Below are 23,167 nucleotides of genomic sequence, written 5' to 3'. Positions count from 1 at the left end.
AGGCCTGCTGTCCCAAGCCCATAATCTCCAAGAACAGTCCTCCCCTATTGAGGCCGGTGAGGGGTCTACATGCCACTCTCTCTGATGAAAACCGACCACCCGCACCCTCTGAAAAATACAACCCTGGAGCTCATCCAAATCTAGTCGTGTCCTCTGAAGGCCACCCTCTCCCACCTCGAAAGTGAGTGGGGCGACTCTCTCCGCTGTGCCGCAGACCGCTAGAAGGATCTCATGCCGAGTAAAGACGCCCATCCACTGTGGAGGTGGAGGGTCCTGTACTGGGGTCCGCCACTCCCGGGGGGATGGCCGCCTCAATGTCCTCTCTCATCAACTCTCTGCCCGTCATCCCACTGATCAAGAGACGCATTCATACATATACAGTCAGTAGAAACCTTAGGGTTTGCATGAGAAAGCATCCTGCATATTGCACATCATTCATGCATAGCATCTAGACCATTGCAGGAACCCCATATAACATCCAGTATTTATCTAGGATTTTTCTAGTATTTTTCCCAGCATTTTCAGCATTTTATACACATTTAAGCATTTATTATTGGACATGAGCAGTCGGCCAGCTCAGTAGCCAGCCGACTGGTTCATATGGTCCATATAAATAGAGCCTTTGCATAATCATTCCATCATTCATCATATTCAGCAAGAGAGCAATCAAGCGCTTGTCATCCTCAGGAGCATAAGCGATTGCAGTTTCACCCACCTCTCTTTAGTGTTTGTCTCCTACAGCCCTAGGTGCCTCAAACGCATGAGCATTCAGCCATCTACATCAGTAAAACGCATGACTTCAGCATTCAGCCTTGTGTTTTCTGCATCCATACAGTTTTCAGCATTCATCCATTCATTGTTTTGCTCCAGCCACTTGGTGAAGGTAAAATGCAGCATTCATACTCATTTACAGCATTCATATAAAGTCTAGAACAGTCCTAAACAGCCCCTCTCTCAGCCCTAGCTGTGCATCCCTCCCTCATACCATTGGGAAGAGTGCATAGGCTCGAGATTGGACATCTTTGGTGCTTCTTTCAGAGGTCTTGTGTTTGGTTTATCGTCAGTCACACCGTCAGTCTCTTTAAAGATAATAAAGCAAATACTATCTCGGTAACGGGATAGGGGGCCCTTCAGTGGGTAATTCGGGACCCCATACGGTGTACAGTTCTCATCTCTCTCTCTCTCAATTGTTGTAACCTTTTTGGTCTCATAGGTCATTTTGGCCTTTTGAGGACGTTAATATATCATTTCATTTCATTTCTCATATCTCTCTAAAGTTTGAAGTATTAAAGTGGATTGCCAAACTCGCGAAACTTAGGATACAGAAGACGGTGTGAGCATGTGTGATAGGATCCTCCAATATGAAGACTTCCGCTGCATGTTACACAAGTCAGCCAGGGATCCAGTATAGAGGGTCATGGTCAGGTGTGCATGTCCTGCACTTGAAGTTAGTGTATGTCCCGCATGTTTGTGTAATTCTCTGGAATGATGTAGAAGTGTACCGAGCATTCGTTAGGCTTCTAGCCGGATGCACGGGCACCAGTCTAGAGCAAGAGATAGGATTCGTAGAGTCTTTCTCATGGACAGCCATGAAGGCCTTGTCCAAAGGCCACGAAAGAGCCCATGGGTATGGAGCCTAGCCATAGGCCAAGCCCTAGGCTAGAAGCTGGCTCTATGAAGCCCATGGAACCCTGTTGGCCACCAGTAGCAAAGGCTGCCTAGCTTCACACATGTGAAGCGATAACAATGAAAAGCTATTTTCCCTAGTCTTGAGCAGACTGACAAAAGCAGAATGAACTGGCCGGCAGATGAAGTGCCTACATAAGTGATGTTCAGCCTTTTGCATCATTGATCTCATACTCTTTGCAAGAGCCAAGGTTCAAGGGCTGATACAGCCAAGGAGGAGCTATAGGCAAGGTGGAAAGTGAAGATGAAGGGGTCATCTTCAGGCTGAAAGCAATCCCAGCCAAGCGAAGGTGTCCAAGTCAGTTCAATCTTGGTTATTTACAGTCAGTAGTTTGTCAGTCTACTCATTCAATAAAGCAAATACACCATACATGGTGGGGGGGCCCTTCAGAGGGTATTTGGGACCCAACACTTTGTAGTATCTTTCTTCTCTCTTTGCACTCTTACTTTCATTACATTGTGCTATACATCATCAAGAACAAAGGTGTCAAATCCCCACGGATCTCCTCGTGATCGTTCCTGGTACGAGACTCGAATCCTGCAAACAAATGAATAAACAAACAACAAGGGGGTGTAGGCCTGACTCACCTCCCAACCATGACAGCCGTGGGCAAGCCCACAGTCTTGGCTGTCCCCATCGAGCCACGAGCTGAGCTAACTAGGTTGACGTACCGACCAATCTCCTCCTCGTGACGTCCGATACCGCCACGAAGCTGTCCTCGCGGGCCTCGAGATTGCTGCCGGCCTCGGCTGCGTAAAGCAGGTGCACGTCTGCACTAGATCCAGGCTCCAAGCTCTCACAAACTCGCGAGACTCTCTATATCTCAATAACTAACCTTGGCCACCCTTTTATAGGCTCTTGGCCGGTCATCGGGCGTCCACCCTTGGGCGCCCGCCCGTCCATACTTGGGTGCCGGCCCGTTAGTCTATCCATAACTCAGCTCGTCAATCAGCCTGCCTAGCTCCAAGCTTCCCCAAGCCTCGAAACTAGTCTTGCGTGCGTGTAGCACACGGTAGATACACACTGTGCACGTGGCATACTCCCCTTCCTCTAAGAGCTCACTCCTGAGCTCACTAAAAAGCCAGGGTAATCTCTCTGAAGAGTAGTCAATGTCTCCCATGTAGCGTCCTCCTCAACACGATCCTTCCACTTGATCTTGTATTCCGTGATAAGTGTATTACGCAATCTTCTTTCACGAAATCCAAGAATCTTTTCAGGTTCGTGCGGAACAAATGTCATGTCCTCGACATCTATAATTTCTTGAGGAGTAACTAACTGATCTGCTCCACCCAGTACTTCCTTAAGTCTACTGACATGAAATACAGGATGAACTTTCACATGAGAAGGCAAATTTAATTCATATGCAACTGAACCAATCCGTCGTGTAACACGAAATGGTCCACAGTATCTAGGGGATAATTTCAGAGATCGACCTGTCCGTAAAGTCTCGGAATCTTTCGGAACTCACAAAGACACCATCGTTCCTTCAGAGAACTCTTTGGGTGAACGATGTCTATTAGAATAAAACCTGTCTCGGTCTTGAGCACTTCTAATAGATTCCTTCGCACCTTGTAACATTTCCTGCATATCTTGCAAAAAATTACGTGCTGCATCATGCTGAAGTCTTGAGAATCCTACTGTAACAGGTGATCTTGGTTGAAAACCATACATAAGCATGAAAGGACTAAAACTTGTACTCGTATGCTTAGTACTGTTATATGCAAATTCTAACATAGGAAGATAATCCTCCCATGAACTTTGTCTTTTGGATACATATGCTCGAAGCATATCCTCCAAAATCTGATTCACTCTTTCAGTCTGGCCATCAGATTGAGGATGATCTGAGGAACTCAAATTCAAAGTTGTTTCCAAGTTCTCAAAAACAAGTTTCCAAAAATCACTCCTAAACTTAGAGTCCCTATCACTGACTATGTCCTGCGGTAACCCGTACAGTCTAAACAATTGCTCGATAAACAAGAAGGGGCGTCATGACACTCCTTAAGAATCTTGGACCTAATGTCCGGGATCTGTGGTACACAAATTTTGTCATGACGGAATAGTAAACCATTCTGAATCATCCACTGGCCTCCTGCAACCTGAATGGTAGACTGCTCAGTCATTGAGTCTCGGTCAATCAATGAGCTCCCGTCTTGGATCTTCTGCCAAAATGGACCAAAATAACTATCAGTCCTGCAAAGCCCTCTCAATGAGTGAAATAAGTCGGTAGAAATCTCGGTGAACGACAAAGTATTCGCCTCTCGAATTCGACTAAGCGCATCTGCAACACTATTCATGGACCCTTTCTGATAACGGATCTCAAAATCAAAATCTTGCATTAACTCAGCCCAACGTGTTTTCCTTCCTCTCAAATCATCCGCATCACACACATACTTGATTGACTGATGATCAGTCAATACCACAAACTTGGAGCCATATAAATAATGTATCCAAACCTTGAGAGCATGAATCATAGCATAAAGCTCTTTCTCAAGGGTTGGCCAACGAGATTGAGTGTCGTCTAGCTTTTACTTTCAAAAGCAACCGGTCTACCATCTTGAAATAGAGCAGCCCCGATAGCATAGTCACTAGCATCAGTTTCAAGAACATAAGGCCGACTAGGATCGAGTAATGCTAAGATAGGTGCTTCCTTGACTTTATCTTTCAAAAGTCTGAAGGCCATATCCAAATCGTTATTCCAAGTGATAGGCTGATTTGACTTACGTCCACGACCTTTCAATAAGTCGGTCATCGGTAGTGTGAGCTGAGAGTACTCCCGTACAGATTTCCGAAGAAAAACAACAAAACCGAGAAAAGAACTAAGTTGTTTCACTGTTCGCGGTATAGGCCAGTCCAGAATCTTTTGAACTCGGTCATAGTCAATGCTCAATCCATCTCGAGTGATCTTGTGTCGCAAGTAAATGATGTCGGTCATAAAGAACTCACATTTACTTAACTTAGCATGTAGTCGATTCTGTCTTAAAATAGATAAGACAATCGTGAGGTGTCTGACATGATCCTCAAGAGTACGACTATATATCAAAATATCATCTAGGAACACCACCACAAATTTCCCCAAATGTTCACGAAAAAGATCGTTCATCATTTGCTGGAAAGTGGCTGGAGCATTGGTTAACCCAAAAGGTAATACGAGAAACTCGTAATGGCCATACCTAGTCCGAAAGGCGGTTCTTTCGACATGCCTTTCATGAATACGTATCTGGTGATAGCCAGTACGTAAATCTATCTTCGTGAAATATTTGGCTCCTGCTAATCGGTCAATCAGGTCATCTGATCTAGGGAGAGGATAACGGTTCTTAATTGTCAGCTTGTTCAATCTCTTGTAATCTATACACATTCTCCAGGTATTGTCCTTCTTTCTCCTAAGCAACACAAGTGCACCCCAAGGTGATTTACTTGGACGGATCTGGCCCATCCTCAAATAATCTTCGAGTTGTATAGCCAACTCATCTTCCTCAGCTTGGCTCATCTTGTAAGGTGGAATATTGACAGGATGAGCACCAAGGATCAAGTCAATACGATGATCTACTGCCCGTTTAGGTGGTAAACCCGATGGCAGTTCCTTAGGAAATACGTCTTGAAACGAATCAAGTATCTTCTGTAATTCTTTGCTTTCAAATACACTTAATTCATTTACATCCAAGGAAGGGATGAGAAAGGAAGAAAGTGGAATCAATACACAATGGAAAGCGGTATATAAAGAAGAATCCATTATATTTCCAAAATCAATTGTATTTACAAGAGGTCCCTGAGAGGGATGAATACAATCACCGAAAATACTATACTAGGTGTCCTTATGCTGAAAAGAAAAAATATGACTAGACCAATCTATTTGGACTTGAAGAGTCTTAAACCACTCAATCCCTAATAACAAGTCTACATTTTCTAGATGCATTACATAGTATTCCAGAGTGTCTTTGTAGTCCTGAATCTGGATTGGAAGCATCTCCACCTTTCGATCCCATACTTGTCTTTAGGCGTACCTCATAGGTATGATCGCTGGGTGTCGTATCAAGACTCAATTTCTGCACAAGTTTGTAGTTAACAAAGGTGTGTGAGCTGTTAGGGTCTAAAAGAATGTGAATCTTATGGCCATTCACTTCTCCATAAACTCAGAGAAGATCATGCAAGCCAAATACTTTAGAATTGAATAGACAATCAGAACAAGTACTAGGGCGAGAAAGTACAGTAATTGACGTACCTGTCAAAGACAACTGGTTAGCTGCCTTTGGCTTGGGTCCTGCGTTTGTCTTGGTACCCTTTTGCTTTGGGCACTCGTTATGCATGTGTCCTTTTTCTTCGCAGATAAAACAACGTCCTTCCTTCTTGAGCTTTAAAGCCCTAAGGAGTCGTTTCTTCTTCGTTGGTTTCGAACTTGAATTCTTCGAAGGTTGGTCCGAAGACTTTCCTTCTGTCGTGTTGGCCATAGGTGCGGAGAACTTTCTTCTATGCTCGTTCCCCTGCTCGGTAACGGGTTTCGACTTGGAAGAGACCATTGTATCATCATAGATACGAGCTGAATGAATGGCCTCGTCCAATGTTTTGCATTTGTTATTTTTAACTTGTAAACGATATGAGTCTGGTAAACCAGCTACGAAGAACCCCAAAAGAGTAGTGGGATCCATCTTGGTAGCTTTCATCTGCAAGTCCCTAAACTTCTGGAGGTAGACCTCATAAGTGAGGTGCTGTGAGGTCATGGTCAAACCTGAAAACCGGGCAACAACATCATAATCATCCTCTTTCTTGAGGAATTCTTTCTTGAAGACGTCTTCGAATTGTGCCCAAGTCGTTGGCTGAGGGTTGAGTTCCTTCCACCAAAGTAAAGCTTTGCTGGACAGGAAACCTGCTGCTAATTGGATCTTCTTCCCATCATCATATGGATGAAACTGAAAGTGAACTTGCCACTTATGTAGCCAAGTGTCCACGATCTCCTTGGTGCGCTGCTTTTGCTCGCCCCCGAACGGTTCCGGAGTAATGTTGGGGCCTAAAGCAGAAGCCAAGGCATCCATACCCGATAGAGTAGAGAGGGTAGTGGTCAATAGAGCGATGGAGTTGTGCAAAGCTTGCATCTGGGCTGCGATTTGTGCCTGACGTTCCGACGAAGAAGCTTCGATAGCTACTTTGAACTCTTGGAAATCTGATTTTGACACAAAATCATCAAAAAGATCGGCATCGGTACCTTCCGTAGGGCAAGCCTTCGCGTTCCACAAGGGGCTCCAACTCTGATTCTTGGGTCGACATCGTGAAGAGGGTAGGATTAGCCGCCGGCGTGCTGCTGTCGTCATCTGTGGCTGCCTGCGCCAGTCTTCCTGCCGGTGCCACCTCGCCTGTCGTCGTCGGCTGCTGTCATCCGGTGCCTTCTCGCCAGCCTGTGCTTGCGGCAGCCCGTGTAGACCATAGAGCTCTCACAAACTCGCGAGACTCTCTATATCTCAATAACTAACCTTGGCCACCCTTTTCTAGGCTCTTGGCCGGTCATCGGGCGTCCACACTTGGGCGCCCATCCGTCCATACTTGGGTGCCCGCCTGTTAGTCTATCCCTAACTCAGCTCGTCAATCAACCTGCCTAGCTCCAAGCTTCCCTAAGCCTCGAAACTAGTCTTGCGTGCGTGTAGCACACGGTAGATACACACTGTGCACGTGACAAAAGGGCTGAAAATATTTATCAAAGTATAATCCGCATGTGTAAGTTTTCGCATGTTAGTCGTATCAGAGCTTGCCTTTTGGTGAAGAAATTCAACCAAGGAAAAAAGTTTTTTTTTTTTTTTTTTTTTTTTGGGGGGGGGGGGGGGGGGGCTTGCTTGTGTGGTTGGTTTATAGACGCCGGAAGCACTCCCCATTCCGGTGTGACTCTTATCCCTTGAAGGATGCCTCCGGAAAGCCACCAGAAACATCTCCCACACACAGTGGATGGTTTATTTGTGGTTAGGAAGAACCTTGACCACTCCCACTATGGCGACCTCTGACGATGAGGGAGAACAACAAATCCATGAAGAGACTATCACTTCTACAACGGCGGCATTAGGGAGCAATGCAAGCAATGTTTTAGAATTTCACGAATCTCAAGAAGCAACGGGTTCACGACCATTCCAGTCGCTATTGACCAGGACCTTGTCTTTAGTACCTGAAGCGAACAGAGTGACGGAGTCTTACCAGGAGATTTTAGAGTCAGTTAAAGACAGGTTGGCTAAAGCGCAAGAGGCCTACACTCGATAGGCCAATAAAGACCAAAGGGGTATGAAGTTTTCGGAAGGGATTGGGTTTATCTTTGGATTATGAAGCAAAGGTTGAAGCAGGTGGGCAAGCGATGTCCAAAGTTGTCTTTCAGGAGCTTTGGACCTTTTCCCATCCAGAGAAAGATTAACGAGGTTTCAATGAAGTTGAAGCTACCTCCGAGTTGGACTATGCACGATGTGTTTCACGTCAGTTGGTTAAAGCCATATGCAGGTCCGATCCCTTCAGAAGTTAAAGACGAGGCGGAACCATATATTTTTGATGAAGCTGAAGTTATGGTTCTAGAACAGATCCTCTTGTATGGCTTGACAAAGAGTTTTTCACGACTATCCGGCGTTATTTACGGATTATTTGGAGGCTATGCAGCTTCCGTCAAGTTAAGTAGAAGGGGATGTCACGTGCATCCCGCACTTGGATGCCACGTAGACATATCTGTACAGCAGGTGCAGGACTTGGGATGGAAAACTAGTCCCATGTGAGCCCAGTCCGGGATGAGTCAGCCAAGGTTCCATTCCAGTTGTTTGAGGTCAGGTGTGCATTGTCTTGCACATGAGTCCAAGGTCAGGTGTGCATTGTGCTGCACATGAAACAGTGCCAGTCCGCTCTGTGAGTCTCCCTTTGGAATGATGTCAGTGATTCTGTGTATCTGGTATGATACTGGATGCTAGATCACTGTGTAGACAGTTAGGGTTTGCATATAGGAAAGGGGCCAGCCCATAGGGCTACCCCAAGGACTCTTGTGGTCATGGGGAAAGTGTAAGACCACCCCCATAAGGGCTAGGAAGGCCCTGGCTGGACCCACCAGCCATGGGAGGGCCATAAGAAGGCTGTAGGACAGCCCTAGGGCTCTTGCAAGGGTAGCCGACTGGTTATCCAGCCCTAAGGCACTGTGCGCATGATATAATGGAGGCTGGACAGCCTGTATGGGGCTACCCCAAGGACTCTTGTGGGCATGGGGAAAGTGTAAGACCACCCCCATAAGGGCTAGGAAGGCCCTTGCTGGACCCACCAGCCATGGGAGGGCCATAAGAAGGCTGTAGGACAGCCCTAGGGCTCTTGCAAGGGTAGCCGACTGGTTATCCAGCCCTAAGGGACTGTAGGGCAAGTGTGGGGCAGCCCATACAGGCTGTCCAGCCTCCATTATATCATGCGCACAGTGCCCAGCAGCCAGTCTACCATGCGCCTAGTACCCAGCCCAATATGTAGTGATGCGCAGCATTTACTAGGCTGTTTGCTGTATTTTTCCAGTCGTGGAGCTATCTGGGACAACCGACTGCTATAAGAGCCAGCCGATTGCTGTCCAGAGGGGTATAAATACCCAGGCCCACAAATCATTTGAGTTATCTCATCATTCATCAAGTGCTGAAGCTGAACCAAGGGCCATGACAGCCTAGAACAAGCTAACGCAGAAGGGGTGAAGGATTGAAGGTCAAGGGCAGAGATCCATCTCAGCCAAGGCCTCTCGTAGATGTTAACATATCTTTCTTTCTTTCTTTCTTTCTTTCTATCTTTCTGCATATCTATATTCAGTTTTGTGCATTAATTTCGTTGCGATAAGTGTGTTGTTCTTCTCAGCATTGACTACGACTCATGGGGATACCTTTGATCGACAACGAGGATGACCACGATTGGGACAGTTCTTACCCTTGCCCCTTTTCAGCGGTGGCCCGTATATCAGATGGATGTAAAATCTGCGTTCCTTAATGGTGACTTGCAGGAGGAGGTGTATGTTGAGCAGCCTTCCAGGATCAAAGGGGATGGTTTACAGGTTGCGGAAGGTCTTGTATGGTCTTAAGGAGGCTCCCAGGACTTGGAATCAGAAGATTGATTCCTTCTTTCTACGGACAGGTTTTCAGAGATCAGTTGCAGATCCTAACTTGTATCTCTTTCGGGAACGCGGTTTGGTCACATTGATTATCATTTATATGGATGATCTCATTCTCACTGGCGGTCATGTGGAGCACATGGCAGTGACGAAGGCTGTCTTGTCAAAGGAGTTTGAGATGACCGACTTAGACTTCATTTGTTCTTGGGATTGGAGATTCGGGAGACCCAGAGGGAGTTCTTTGTTTCTCAGCAGCGGTATGTTCATGAGTTGCTGGAGACCTTTGGGATGGAGAACTGCAAGCCTGTTACTTCACCAATGGATCCGAACACCAAACTTATAGTGAATGATCCTTGTGAGCAGGTTGATGCCTTTTTGTATCGGAAGCTTGTTGGTTCATTGATTTGGTTGCTGAACACCAGATTGGACTTGAGCTTTCCTATGGGGCTATTGAGCTCATTCGCGCAGACACCTTTGAAGACTCATTGGGACGCAGGATTGTGGATCTTGCGGTATCTGTAGGGTACGAAGGATCTTCCAAGGTTGGAGTGACTTAGATTGGGGAGGAGATCCAGACACGAGGAGATCTACATCAAGCTACGGCTTTACCCTTGGCTCAGGAGCTATTTCATGGAGCAGCAAGAGGCAACCAACTATTGCCGTGTTGTCTACAGAGGCAAAGTACCGGGCTGCTTGTGGTGCTGCTTGCGAGGTTGTGGGGCTGCGGAGGTTGCTTGGCGAGATTGGGTTTTCACAGAAGAAACCCACGGTCATCCAGTACGATAACTAGAGCTGTATAGCTATTGCTCGGAACCCGGTCTTCCATGCCCAGACCAAGCACATAGAGATACAATATCACTTTGTTCATGAGAAGATTTTGGCTAGTGACATCTTGCTTGTTTATTGTTTGACGGAGGACAATGCGGCGTACCTCTTCACGAAGTCTCTACCTCAGGCTGTGCTTCGGCAGAACTTTAGCTCATTGGGGTTGGTTCCACATCCAAGAGCTGAGAGGGGGTGTGTCATGTGCAAAGAATTGCCATGGACATTCCTTGGAGCTATTCCAGAAGGGGGCAGCTAGAAAAAGACCAAAGTTTAGGAGCATGCTACAGTTTTGGGCCAGTGTTGGACTTGGAGCAGGGCATGGAAAAGATGGGAAGTGCTGTCGGTTGCACACAGCAAGGTCGGCTGCAAGCGCTTCATGATATATGGATGATGCCCAGTCGGCTAGCCGCCCAGCGTTTTATTTGTCCAAGGGCCTATAAAAGGGCAAGTGTGCTTGTTGTTTGACTCATTCACTCCCACTTTGGGTGTGGGTCTAGACTAGGAGATTTTGGTGTGTTCCACCTTTTATGTAAGGCAGCCTATGGCTGTAGGTTAGGGTACCTTTTTGTACCATATGAATATAGTGAATTTCCAGCACATCTCTCTCTCTCTCTACTCTCTCTTCATGTCTGCGTTTTTGCATCAGATGGTTTTCAGTGGTGTTTAGGGCTGAAAGAAGACCCCCAGAGCTTCCGCGTGTTACATTGGTATCAGAGCATCAGGCTCAACAAAGCTAAACATTGATTCAGTCCCATATGATGGTGTACAGGTCCAAGGTACAGAAAAGTACACGGATACGAAGCCCAAGGCAAGGAACACAGATTGGGAAGAGCTCCCAGGAGGTTTGTTGGTGGTGTTCCACAAAGCCAAAGGGGATGGTAGTCCTGTGAGCCTGATAGGTTCTCGGGCAACGGTCCCAAGGGAGGTTATCCTCCAAGGGTGATGTGAGAATACCAGACTCATTTCTCAGGAATGAAGACCAAGACGGTGTTCAGAGTCAGGGCAGGAATGGATTGTGGACTTGATGGAACCAGATGCATAGATCTTAGTCGGTGACAGAGTAGTTTGGAGACCGGGCCGGGATTTCAGAGAAAAGGGTTGCCAGAGATGGATGGATGACAGAGGGACTTCCGGAACAGAATGGGATGATGACAGTCATCCAAGGGAAAGGTTGGAATCCCGTCATCAAGTTTAGCAGAGGGGGATGTCATGTGCAAAGAATTTCCATGGACCATGGTTGTTTCCGTACGCCGCACGAACGTATTCGTATGGTACGGTTCGTACGGTACGATTTCGTACGGTGTCGTACGGTCGGCAGCGCTCATCTTGTCCAGTTTGAAAAACTAGCCGTTTATGACCGTTTTGGAGCTGTTTTTGATCATTTTTAGCCGTTTTGGAGCCGTTTTTGACCATTTTGGAGCCATAAGGCCTTATAAAAAAGGTTTCTCATCCCTCATTTGAATTTTGTTCAAGTCCTTGGTTGCTTTCATAGTCTCTCACTCCCTTGCAAGGCTCAAGCTTTCCCTCCAACGTCATTCTACATTGCCCCCCTCTCTCTCTCCTTCCCTTTCTTCCTCTCCCTCCCTCGCCCTCTCCCTCTCCCTCAAGCTATTCCCTCCCTCTCTCTCCCTCTCCCTTTCCCTCTCCCTCAAGCTACTCCCTCCCACTCTCTCTCTCTCTCTCTCTCTCTCCTCCCTCACCCCCTTTCCCTCTCCCTCAAGCCTTCACCATCGGGCCTCAAGCTTGAAGCTACTCCATCTCTCTCTCTCTCTCCCTCTCTTTCCCTCGGGCCTCAAGGCTCAAGCTTTCATCCTCAACCTTCTCTCTCTCGAGTCTCTTCTACTCCCCCTCTCTCTAAACTTCATCATGGTGAGAGAGAAGAATCCTGCATGGGAGCTTCATACTTCCCATGATGCCCCATCCACAAACAAGAGCAAGTCCTATGATTGGGTTTGCAAGTATTGTGGCAAGGCCACCTCAAGTGGGCTCACAAGACTTGAAGAACATCTTGCTAAGGTGGGAGGGAACATTGCGCCATGCCCGGGTGTCCCACAAGCAATCGCTGATGAGGTCTTCAAGAAGATTCAAAGCAACCCACGAAGGAAGAGGAGTTTTGTAGAGATTGAGGAGACCATCTCCTCACATGCCCCTCCACCACCACCACCAAATGCACCTTCTCTAGCGGTCTCCGGCTCCGCTTCTGCTCCCGATACGTCCACTTACGTCTTCGAGTATTCTAAGCGGCCCATCCACATGAGGCAAGCCTCTCTTGCCGAAGCCTCCGCCGGTGGGAGTATCCAAGTGAAGTCCCACATTCAAAAATTGCAAAATGAGGCTGAGGGAGAGATTGCACGTACGATCATCGAGTGCAATCTTTCATTCCATGTGCTCAAGGCAAAGCAATGGAAGAAAATGGTGGTTGCCATTGCAAAGGCGGGCTACCAAGAGGGGTGGACCGGTCTCTCCTACCATGACATGCGTGGGAAGAGACTTGAAGAAGAGAAGATGCACATCAATAAGCTACTTGATCCCGTGCGAGCAGGATGGGAGAAATATGGATGTAGCATCCTTTCCGATGGGTGGAGTGATCGGAAGAAAAGAGTTCTCATCAACATTCTTGTCTCCTACAACCAAGGATAGTGGCAAAGGAAAGGACAAAGGCAAGGAGAAAAGCAAGGGGAAGGGCAAGAGCAAGGGAAAAGGTGCTTCCATGCGGCGTGGATCTAGTAGCGCTTCCGCAACTACCATGGACGAGGACGACCTTGTGCCTCCCATTGAGGGGCTTAGAGAGCCGGAGTATGATGATGAGGGTAACCTTCTTAGTGAGGGTGACTTCATTTTTGATTCAGAGATAGAGGAGGAGTATGCCTTAGAGGATTTCCTTGCATCAGATCATTCCTCTGATGAGGATATCTCCCCTTAGCCCACCTAGTACGTGGGTCCTGCCACTAGTCACTTCTTTTTTGTTCTAGTCTCGACTCTCTAGAGTCTAGATATGTATTTTGGAAATTGGACCTCTATGGCATATGATCTAGCCTCTCATTGTCTTTTTTTTTGTTCTAAATTCAATGAGACTTGAAAGCTGGCACTTCTAAGTTTTTAAGTTTTGTGACTTGCCTACTCTTGAGTCTTCATACTTCCGAGTCACAACTTTGAACTCTCGACTTGTATTGCTCTAACTTGAGAGTCAAGACTTGAGTCTTGTGCCTTGTTTCAAGATTTAAATGCATGTGGATGATGTTTCAAATGACAATGCAAGTGGTTTTCAAGTTTTTACGTGTGTTTTTAGCATCTTAAAAAACACACACCGTATTTATCGTATCGTATGATATGAATTATATCGTACCATAAGTACACCGTACCGTACTGTACGCGTACCATATGACAACTATGCCATGGACATTCCCTGGAGCTAGTCCAGAAGGGGGGCAGCCAGAAAAAGACCAAAGTTTAGGAGCATGCTACAGTTTTGGGCCAGTGTTGGACTTGGAGCAGGGCATGGAAAAGATGGGAGGTGCTGTCGGCTGCACACAGCAGGGTCGGCTGCAAGCGCTTCATGATATATGGATGATGCCCAGTCGGCTGGCCGACCAGCAGTCGGTTAGCGTTTTATTTGTCCAAGGGCCTATAAAAGGGCAAGTGTGCTTATTGTTTGACTCATTCACTCCCACTTTGGGTGTGGGTCTAGACTAGGAGATTTTGGTGTGTTCCACCTTTTATGTAAGGCAGCCTATGGCTGTAGGTTAGTGTACCTTTTTGTACCATATGAATATAGTGAATTTCCAGCACATCTCTCTCTCTCTCTCTACTCTCTCTTCATGTCTGCGTTTTTGCATCATATGGTTTTCAGTGGTGTTTAGGGCTGAAAGAAGACCCCTAGAGCTTCCGCGTGTTACAGGGTGTTAGCAGACATCTCCTGTCGTACATATTGCTCAGTGAGGGCCTTTGTTGTGGGTGTGCTCGCCCAGGAGCTCTTATCATTTTTCCCCATTTTTTTCCTATTTTTTTTGGTTGTGGGACAGTTTTGTGTTGGCCGACTGGTGTTTGTGTCTTGGCCGACTTGATGTCCTCTGCTGGCCGACTATACCTTTGCTGGCCAACTGCTTGTATTCAATCGTGGACATCATTAGCACCTTGTCGACTGTTTTGACCTGACCAACTAGCAATGGAGGGTGGTATAAAATACCACCCTTGCCCCCACACCTATAGCAGAGTTTATACAGCTTCTCTCTCTCTCTACACTTTTGCGTTTTGTTCTCCATAGCACTTGTCTCATTTTCCGTTGTGCATTCCGACAGATCCAGGCCCTGATTACCTCTTCTAGCCTCTCCTTCCCCCATTGTTCCTTCCTCCCTCACCAATTCTCACCAAGATTCTTACCCCAATTCCTACCTCAACTAACACCACTGAGGGGTTAACGCGATTGGCTTGTTCTTCACTTGAATTGTAGATACAAGAGTTTCATCTTCAGATGTAGGTGGACCGTGAAGTAGCAGCGTGCAAGAGAACCAATGATGACACATGGAACATGAGCGATTCCTTGCAGCTTAGGATGCAAGGGTGGTATTCACGACTTTCTCAACTTATCTTCACGAGAAGGTGAACTTTAGTAAGTACGATGGTAAACTTGATCCCACTACTTTGTGTTCTTGGATTCATCAGTTTGAAGCTTATTTTGCCGCGGGTAGAGTCGGATGTGGATAAGGTAGTTGCTACATTGAGGGTGAGTCCATTTCTTGGTGGACTTATTGGGCCCATACCAATTCCCATTTTGGGATTGCTGCCTATGAATGAGAGTGCTTCATCACCGACTTCAAGAAGCGGTTTCTACTGCCTCATTATCTTGAGTGGCTTGAGGACGAGTTCAAGGGACCAATTCTCTAGTTTGTCAACAAAGTCACTCACCTAGCTTTATAGTTGAGCAAATCTTGAGGAGGATAAGAGAGGGTAGTTCCTTTATGGTGCAGATTCAATGGGATGTGTGAATGTTTGAACCATTGACCTTCGAACGGGCACTAGTGCTTGCACAAAGCACCAAAATGAAATACAATGGAGGAAAGCCGAAGACTTCCTCTTTGCCCAAGACTTGCGAGCGACATTGCCCAAGGACATGAAGTACAATGGCCAAGACTTCCCAGCTTGCATTGCCGAAGGCAGCTATTGCACACGGCAAGGGCCAGAATTAATCGGGGTCTTTCCTAGGACAGAGTGCGAGAGCCTATGGCTCCAAGAACTTGACCAATGCGCCTAAATTTACTCTAGACCAAAAGCTTAGGTAGGCAAGACCGGTGGTAAGCTCGGCTAGGATAAGCAAAACTAGTATAAAAAAGAGGGGCGCTTATATTGTCATACAATAGGGCATGCCCTAAGAACCCCCCTGCACCACAACACTAGGCTTGATAGCTTCAGTGGTAAGCTAGGCTCGCACATTGACCCCCCAGGATGCCTCTAGTTCTTCGGCTCCCAGTTCCATGGTGCCATTGTTAGGTGGGAGCTCGAAGATAAGTAGAAGGGCACCCATGACCTGGAGTATGACCGCAACGAGTTGCTCAAGACCTTTGGCTACATAGGTGGTGAGAGAGTCGTCGTCTTGTTTGATAGTGGTAGTACAGAGGATGTAATTATGGAACATGCCGCTCGGTGGGCCTGTTTCCCATTGACTTCGTTAGATGTTGAAGCAAGATTAGGCCATGGAGTACTCACACAGGAAACATAAAAGCTTAAACAATGATTAAACCTAAGCTAAACGAGGATGCACGAGAGGGCTACATCTTTGCAAATAGGAGAGACTCTCCTGACAAGGTGTGGGCATATGTTGCCACCACACATGCCACATGTCGAGATGAGGTGCCAAGTGTCCACTGAGGTGGCACCTTTACACATCATTGCTTACATAAGTCTCTAAGGGGTTGTTTCCATGTACAAAGAACCCTTACACACTTAGCGGCTATTCACACATAGGAACCGCTTTATTTAGGGCCTAGTTCACACACATTTATACAAAACTTATTTTACGTCGATTTTCCCAACAAACCCTTTTCTCTCAATGAAAAGGAGGTATAAGCCAAAAATAGCCTATATATACCCAATCTGGAGTTGACATAATGATGGCAGCTATGGGATGTCAAGTCACACGAGCAATCTCCTAAAGTAGTCTCGAGCCAGATCCTCCTTTAGAACCAACCTTCGAATGTGTTGAAGGCTAGGATGAGACCACGAATAGATCCCTCCCTGAACTTGAACTTCGTAGAAGAGGGCACAAGCATGCCAACAAGATTGTCGAGGCATTGCCGAGAGTGCATGGGTGTAGAGTCCAAGAATGCTGTCCAAAACAAGATGCCGAGGATATTGAGATTGCCGAACTGAACATGTATGCATGACAGAGGTCGAGCCGCCTAAACAAAATATTTAGAGGTGGTCACGAACAGCCATTCGAAAATGGAGCACGGTACACTGTGGGTAGCCAGCCAAGGGAATGCACAAAGCAATGATCTGATGCAAAAGGCAAACAGAGAATGGCTGGCCAGCCGACAGTGGTATGAAGCAGGAGAGCAAACATGAGGACGAGCTGGGTGCAGTAGACAAAGCTCCAGAGGGAAGAGATCTGAGCTAGCACGTGAAAGGCATGCAGGCAGCTCTGGAAAAGGTCGAACATAGAGCACAATGCACAAATGAAAAATTTGAAGTACAGTTGCTACAGTATACCTTGTTGTTATATGGGAATCTTGTCGCCTAGTAGTATCTCGTTTAACAACACAATTCTAGCGACACTCTTAGCTAAGTGACACCCGTTACTTCAAAAAAAAAAAAACCTTTCTTATAATGTTGCTACTATAGGAGTCACATAGCGACACCTGTAACTTATATCGGTAATAGAGTGTCGCGAATGCCTTATAGTGATTATGTGCGAGAGCTGATTGAGGATGAGAGAGTGGAGCTGGAGTATTGTTCTCTACGAACCAGAATTGCACCGACATCTTCACTAAGGCTCTTGGGAAGGTTCACTTGTTGGCATCTTTATCAACTTGGCATTGGGCCAAGAACATAATCTATGTTCGATCTATATTTGGTGCACATTTATAAAGGCCCCCATTATTAGGAGAAGCCATTGGTGCACGTGTCTTTAGTGGGAACCCCATATTTGATGCCAATGGGGTCGTAATTGTGAGCATTGATGGTTAGGAGATGGTCAGGGGTTCAAACATTAGGGGCCCGGGGTAGGACCCGAGCTGGGGGGGGGGGTCCTAGTAGGGCCAGCAAACTCCTTGGTGGTGTCTCAAGGTAGGAGCCCCTGGCCCAATGATATGGGTTCATTACTGGTGGACAATGGTTGATTGGCTGTGTTTTAAGAGCGGGATTTTGATAGCAAGACGTATTCAGCTTGACCAGCCCTTTTGAGGCCACAAAAAGTCATGAAATTGTCATTAATTGTGTTCATACTGTGCCCAATACTTGTCCCAGCTATTGGTGCATGTTGTGGGCACCTCTTTGCAACTTTAGGGTTGTCAAAACTGCTTCAAATTGCCCATATATGACCTCTAACTTTTCCCTTTAGGAGGCTGCAAGGAATTATCATGTTTACGTGGCACCGGAGTCCTGATTAAAGTGTGCAGGTGGCGTTGCCATTGTTCTTGAGGCAATGCAATATGGTCCTCTCATAATGAGACATTAGTGATGCAATTGTAATACGGTCCTCTTGAGCCTTGCAATTACACCCGAGGCAATGCAATATGGTCCTCTCTTGATGTGAGACGCCAATGCGATTGTGTGCTGGACCGAGCATGTATGCATCTCAAATGCAGCCAAGCAGCCCAATGGTCATAACTGTTGGGAAGGATTGACGCTCATGAAGGTCGCTTCTACCTGTGAACTAAGAGTTATTACTCTTCTTCTGAACCTCAGGCTAAGGGTCCCCCTTCTGAAGTTGACTTAAACAGAGTTTGTAAGAGGGTAATTCATGAGAGTTTGTAACCTCTTCCCCTAGTCATGTGCGTTGCCACTTGGAATGTGCATGTTTTTGGAGCTGCTCAAGGAAGATGATTGTTGTGGTGCAGCTTTTGAGGGCCTTGATAGGAGGAGAGGTTAACTTGCTCGTGATCTAGGAGCATCATCTCAGAGCCAGTTGTACTCAGAGATGCAAATTCATGCAATAAGATATTTCTTGGGTGCAGTCGCACTGCTGGGGTGTGAGCACCTGCTTGCCTTCCCAGGTGCTGGGTTTTGCAGTGATTGCTCCTGGCTGCACACAATTGCTTGTTTGGTAGGTCACCTCAACATTTATGCCCCTGGTTGAGAAGATCTTGTTTTGGCACTCTGGGGACAGGTGAATGCCGAGTCTTTGCAAGGGGTTACTTTGAAATCCTTGACAGATCAGCATATGTGCATCTTTGTTTCTGTCTTACCGAGGCTGGTTTGTGAACTCTTGAAATTCCACTGTACCAATCTCAGCGTTTTACAGTATCCTTCCTTTACTGGACTTGAGAGCAAGTTTCTGTATGATGCAACTTGTTGATGTTTAATATTAGGTGCATGTTTTTGAGAAAATCCATCAAAATGAGACTTATGATGAATAGTGCAATTATTCATATGGATTTTACTCCATTTTTGATTTGTTGCCATCTGAAAAAAACAGTGTGTGTATATCCATGTTACACTTTCTTGTATCGATACACTTTTACCATCACTCAACAATTGGATGTTTCAGCAGGATAATGAATCAGAACATGTGGCCACAACCATGCCAGAACTTTCTGAAGCTGATCTTCTCATTTGGGTCGGTGATTTCAACTATAGACTAGCTGATTTGCCCTATGCGGATGCAGTTGACTTAATATATGACAACAAATGGGAGGACCTTCTCAGGAAAGACCAGCTAAGGTCTGAGATGAAAGCAGGCAGGGTGTTTCAGGGCATGCGAGAGGCCTATATCATGTTTCCTCCAACTTATAAGTTTGACAAAGGATTCACTGAGTCCGGTACCACAGGTATGTAAAATGTGATTGTCATTGTCTCCAGATTTTTGGTTAAAGATTGATAATCAATATTATGAATGGTAAGGCAAAATGAACCTGAAGAGCACTTGCCGCAGAAAGTTGCTGTATGCTGTGTTTAAGAAAGCATTGGAAGTCAAATGTATACAAGAGGTCATGGGCTGAGAGGGGTTTAGATACATGGATCGAGAGTTGAGGATATGTAATAAGAGCTTCAAACTCATGTCAAAACCTGCCAGCATAGTAGTCATGTTACCAAACATAATACTATACACAGCAGCAAAACAGTATATATATCTCTTAGGATTCCAAGAATGTGAAGCACTCACTGAGTAACTAAATGCTGTAGAATGGCAGGATTCGCCTTGAGTGCGAAATAAACATAAAATGTTAGCATAGTATTTTATTGAGTGTTTGGGTACATGAGAAATAAAGCAGTAATTATAGCATAGTAATGTGCATTTGATTGTAAAAGGAAACCTAGAGCTGGAAGCCTAGAGTAAGGTTATCAGTGAAGCAAGTGGCGGAAAAGGCTGTTCAAATTTCTTAATTGAGAACAGCAACTGTGCTAACTCTGCTAGATGTAGGGAGAGGGTAGGAGTGTCTTATGTTCCCAGGAAGCGGTGGGTTAGATGTGTAGAAATAGCTTGTGGGCAGTGTGCATGTCATATGCAAGACATGCACTGGACTGATCTCAGAGCTAGTCCTTTTTTTTTTTCCGAGAAAAGATCCTTTCATTAGTTATAAAAAAAACGCCCACTGGGCTACAAAATCCCTCTCCTGCTCATAAGAAGGCAGAGCAGAGAGCCAATCAAGGCAGCTAGGGAGACTCTCCCTAGGTGCAAAAAAGTACAAATAACAGTACAAATAACTGAGAGGCTATATCATACAATAGGAGGGGGGAAAATCGAAACAGGTGACCTGTAGTGCCAGCGGGGGGTACCCGCGTGTAGCGTATAGAAGGGGCCGCTGCGCCAAGTGGTGTGGAAGGCTTGGCGCCGCAAGATCGCTCGATCCGAGTCACCCCGGATGCGGTCATACTGTCCTCGCAGGGTATGAATCAACTCCTGCCAGATCCCCCGAACAGTCTCTGCTGGTGGCTTCAGTCTCCCCTCAAAGGCCCTGAAACAACGGGCTCTCCAGGTGAACCATATGGTGAGGCTGCTGAGGAGCTCCCATCATAGATCCCTCTCCTGTGTCCAGCTGGCGGACGAGAAATCCGATGAAGGAACAAGGCGAGGCTGGCCCCTAATGAATCTGATGGCCTGGGTGTCCTGCTCCGCCTCGTATCCCAGAGCAGGCCTTGATGAAGTCGACCAAGCAACGGCTCCCCACGTATACATGCCCTCTGGAGAGAGGGGGGCCAAAATGCGCAGCATCCTCAGCCAAATCTGCTGCGCCTGTGGACAGTCCCATAGGCAATGTCTCTGTGTCTCCAATGGGTGGCCGCATCGGACGCAGGCCGACGGAAGGCCACTATAGACAAGCCAGGTGCCAACTGCAGAGCCCCTGTGGGCAACCACTGGAAAGTCGAGATCTTGCGTGCCTGTCGGCTAGCCCAGAGCCTGGTCCAAAAATCCTCCAGGAACTCCTGTGAGAGTCCCTGAAGCCGCCAATGCTCCGATGCGGCTGGAGAGACCATCCTCCTCGCAGTCAAAATATGCCTCCCCAACCGAACAGTGTACTGGAAAAAGGTGATCTCTGTGGCCTCGGCGGGGGACGCATAAGGATCATGCCACTCGTACTCGCCAGGGTCCCACTGGAGCCGGGCCAAGGGGCGCGTAGCATATGCCCATATGCGCCAATCAGAGTCCACATCTGCAGGGTTTGGATCAATATGCCACTTCCGAGAAGCGGCGGCCACTACCCGTATCCTCTGAAAGATGCACTCTGCAACCAAAGGTGACTCCGCCTCCACTCTCTAAAGTCTGCCCTCATCTTGTATCTCATAGTAGAGCATCTACCATCCTCAGTGCAATGTCTGATAGCAATCAGGATCTCCAATTGTGTAAAGGCTCCCATCCACTGTGGGGCCGTTGGCTCGAAAGGTGTGAAACACTCCTCAGTGAGTGCCTCCTGAATGTCATCCCTCATAATCAGCCCCCCTCTGAAGTGACTCAGCCTCTCCGCTTGGATCTCCTCCAGGAGACTGCAAAAGGCCTGCCAATCTCCAAAACTGCGTTCTGGGCCTGCCGCCAATGGTCCCCAGGCTAGACGAGGCCGAGAACCCAACATATGACCCTGCTCTGTGCGTACCGCGGGGCTCCAGATGAGCGGCTGTCTGGCCCGCTCCTCATCACAAGTGGGAGGTCTCTGAGAAAGCCCCGGTCTCAGCAGCTCCCAAGCTCGCAGGATGCTCAAGGCAAATCTGTCCTCCCATCCTCTACTGAGGCTTGTCCTCCTCATGTCTATGAAGATCCACCGTATCTCTGGTACCCAAGCGTCCCCTGCTGGGGGAGCTCTAGCCTGCAGCCGCTGAGAAAGAAGCTTCTTCCAAGGCTCAGCGCCTGGAAGCAGCCCCCGAATAATAAGCTTCCCCAACAAGGCTCTACTCTGATCAGCTGGATCTATAATGCCCAAGCCCCCCTGGGCCAGCGGAAGAGTGATAACTGCCCAAGCAACCTTAGCCCGAGCCGGCTGACCATCCCGCCTAGACCAAAGAAAGTTCCTGATCAGCCTCCGTACCTGGCTGATGCAAGAGCTCGAGAAGATCCAGCAAGACGTGATGTACCACATAGTCGCTAAAAGCACTTGATTTGTCACCACCACCCTCCCAGCCAAGGATAGCCGAGCTGTACTCCAGTATAAAAGCTTCTTCCGAATGCTCAGAAGAAGCGGGGCGATCTGCTGCTCAGGTGACAAATCAAGTCCAATCTGGCATCCGAGATACCGCACTGCTTTGCCAGGAGGAATCCATCTAAAACCCGGGTCTGGGCTCCATGCCGGAGCGGGAGCGCTATTGATCCAAAAAGCCATTGTCTTGCGCCAATTGATCAATGCTCCCGAAGCCACACCAAAAACCTGTAGTGATTGCTCTGCCCTCTGTAGATTGGCCTCCTGGCCATGCAGAAACAATCCCGTGTCATCAGCAAACTCAGAATCGAGCAGGTCCTCACCCCGGAGTGGGAGCTGGAGTCCTCTCAAACCAACCTCCTCTGCTGTCAGATACATGCTCATAGCCTCTGCAAAGAAGAGAAAGAGGAACGGGGCGAGGGGGCATCCCTGACGGACTGATCTGGTCAACTCAAAACTCGGCCCCCGTCCTCCTGCCATCAACACCTGGCTACGAGCTGTGGAATATAGAGCCGCCACTCCTCGAATCCAGTCTGGCTCAAAACCCAGGCGAAGCATAGTGCCCTCTAGGAAACCCCAATCGACTCTATCGTATGCCTTCTCAAAATCGAGAAGCATCACGACCAAGTCCTCACCGAGAAATCTAGCTCGGGCCGTCGCCTCCCAGAAGGTGAAAATGTTGTCAAGGATACTGCGCTCCTTGACGAATCCTTTCTGGGTAGCATGAACCAATTCCCCAAGGAAGGGCTGGATCCTCAAACTCAAGGCCTTTGCTAGGACCTTGTAAACAGTATT

At 47.3% G+C, this 23,167-nt stretch overlaps 1 protein-coding gene across 4 annotated transcripts in view; it reads left to right on the top strand.

Moving 5' to 3' along the window:
- The window catches only part of LOC147641341 (type II inositol polyphosphate 5-phosphatase 15-like), a 65,203-nt gene that overhangs the window by 16,987 nt on the left and 25,049 nt on the right, over positions 1-23,167 (top strand). For 2 of the 4 annotated variants that reach the window (XM_086820646.1, XM_086820637.1), the window contains one exon: positions 19,297-19,573. In XM_086820646.1, coding sequence (XP_086676772.1) covers positions 19,297-19,573 — 277 coding nt within the window. Of the gene's footprint in view, positions 1-19,293; positions 19,574-23,167 lie in introns of all 4 variants that reach the window. The other 2 variants (XM_086820629.1, XM_086820623.1) reach the window with 1 other exon arrangement.

Source organism: Cibotium barometz, chromosome 2 (assembly GCF_041138505.1).
Source record: "Cibotium barometz isolate CiBa-2024 chromosome 2, ASM4113850v1, whole genome shotgun sequence".
NCBI classification, from domain to species: Eukaryota; Viridiplantae; Streptophyta; class Polypodiopsida; order Cyatheales; family Cibotiaceae; genus Cibotium; species Cibotium barometz.
This window is presented reverse-complemented; position numbering and strand designations above follow the sequence as displayed.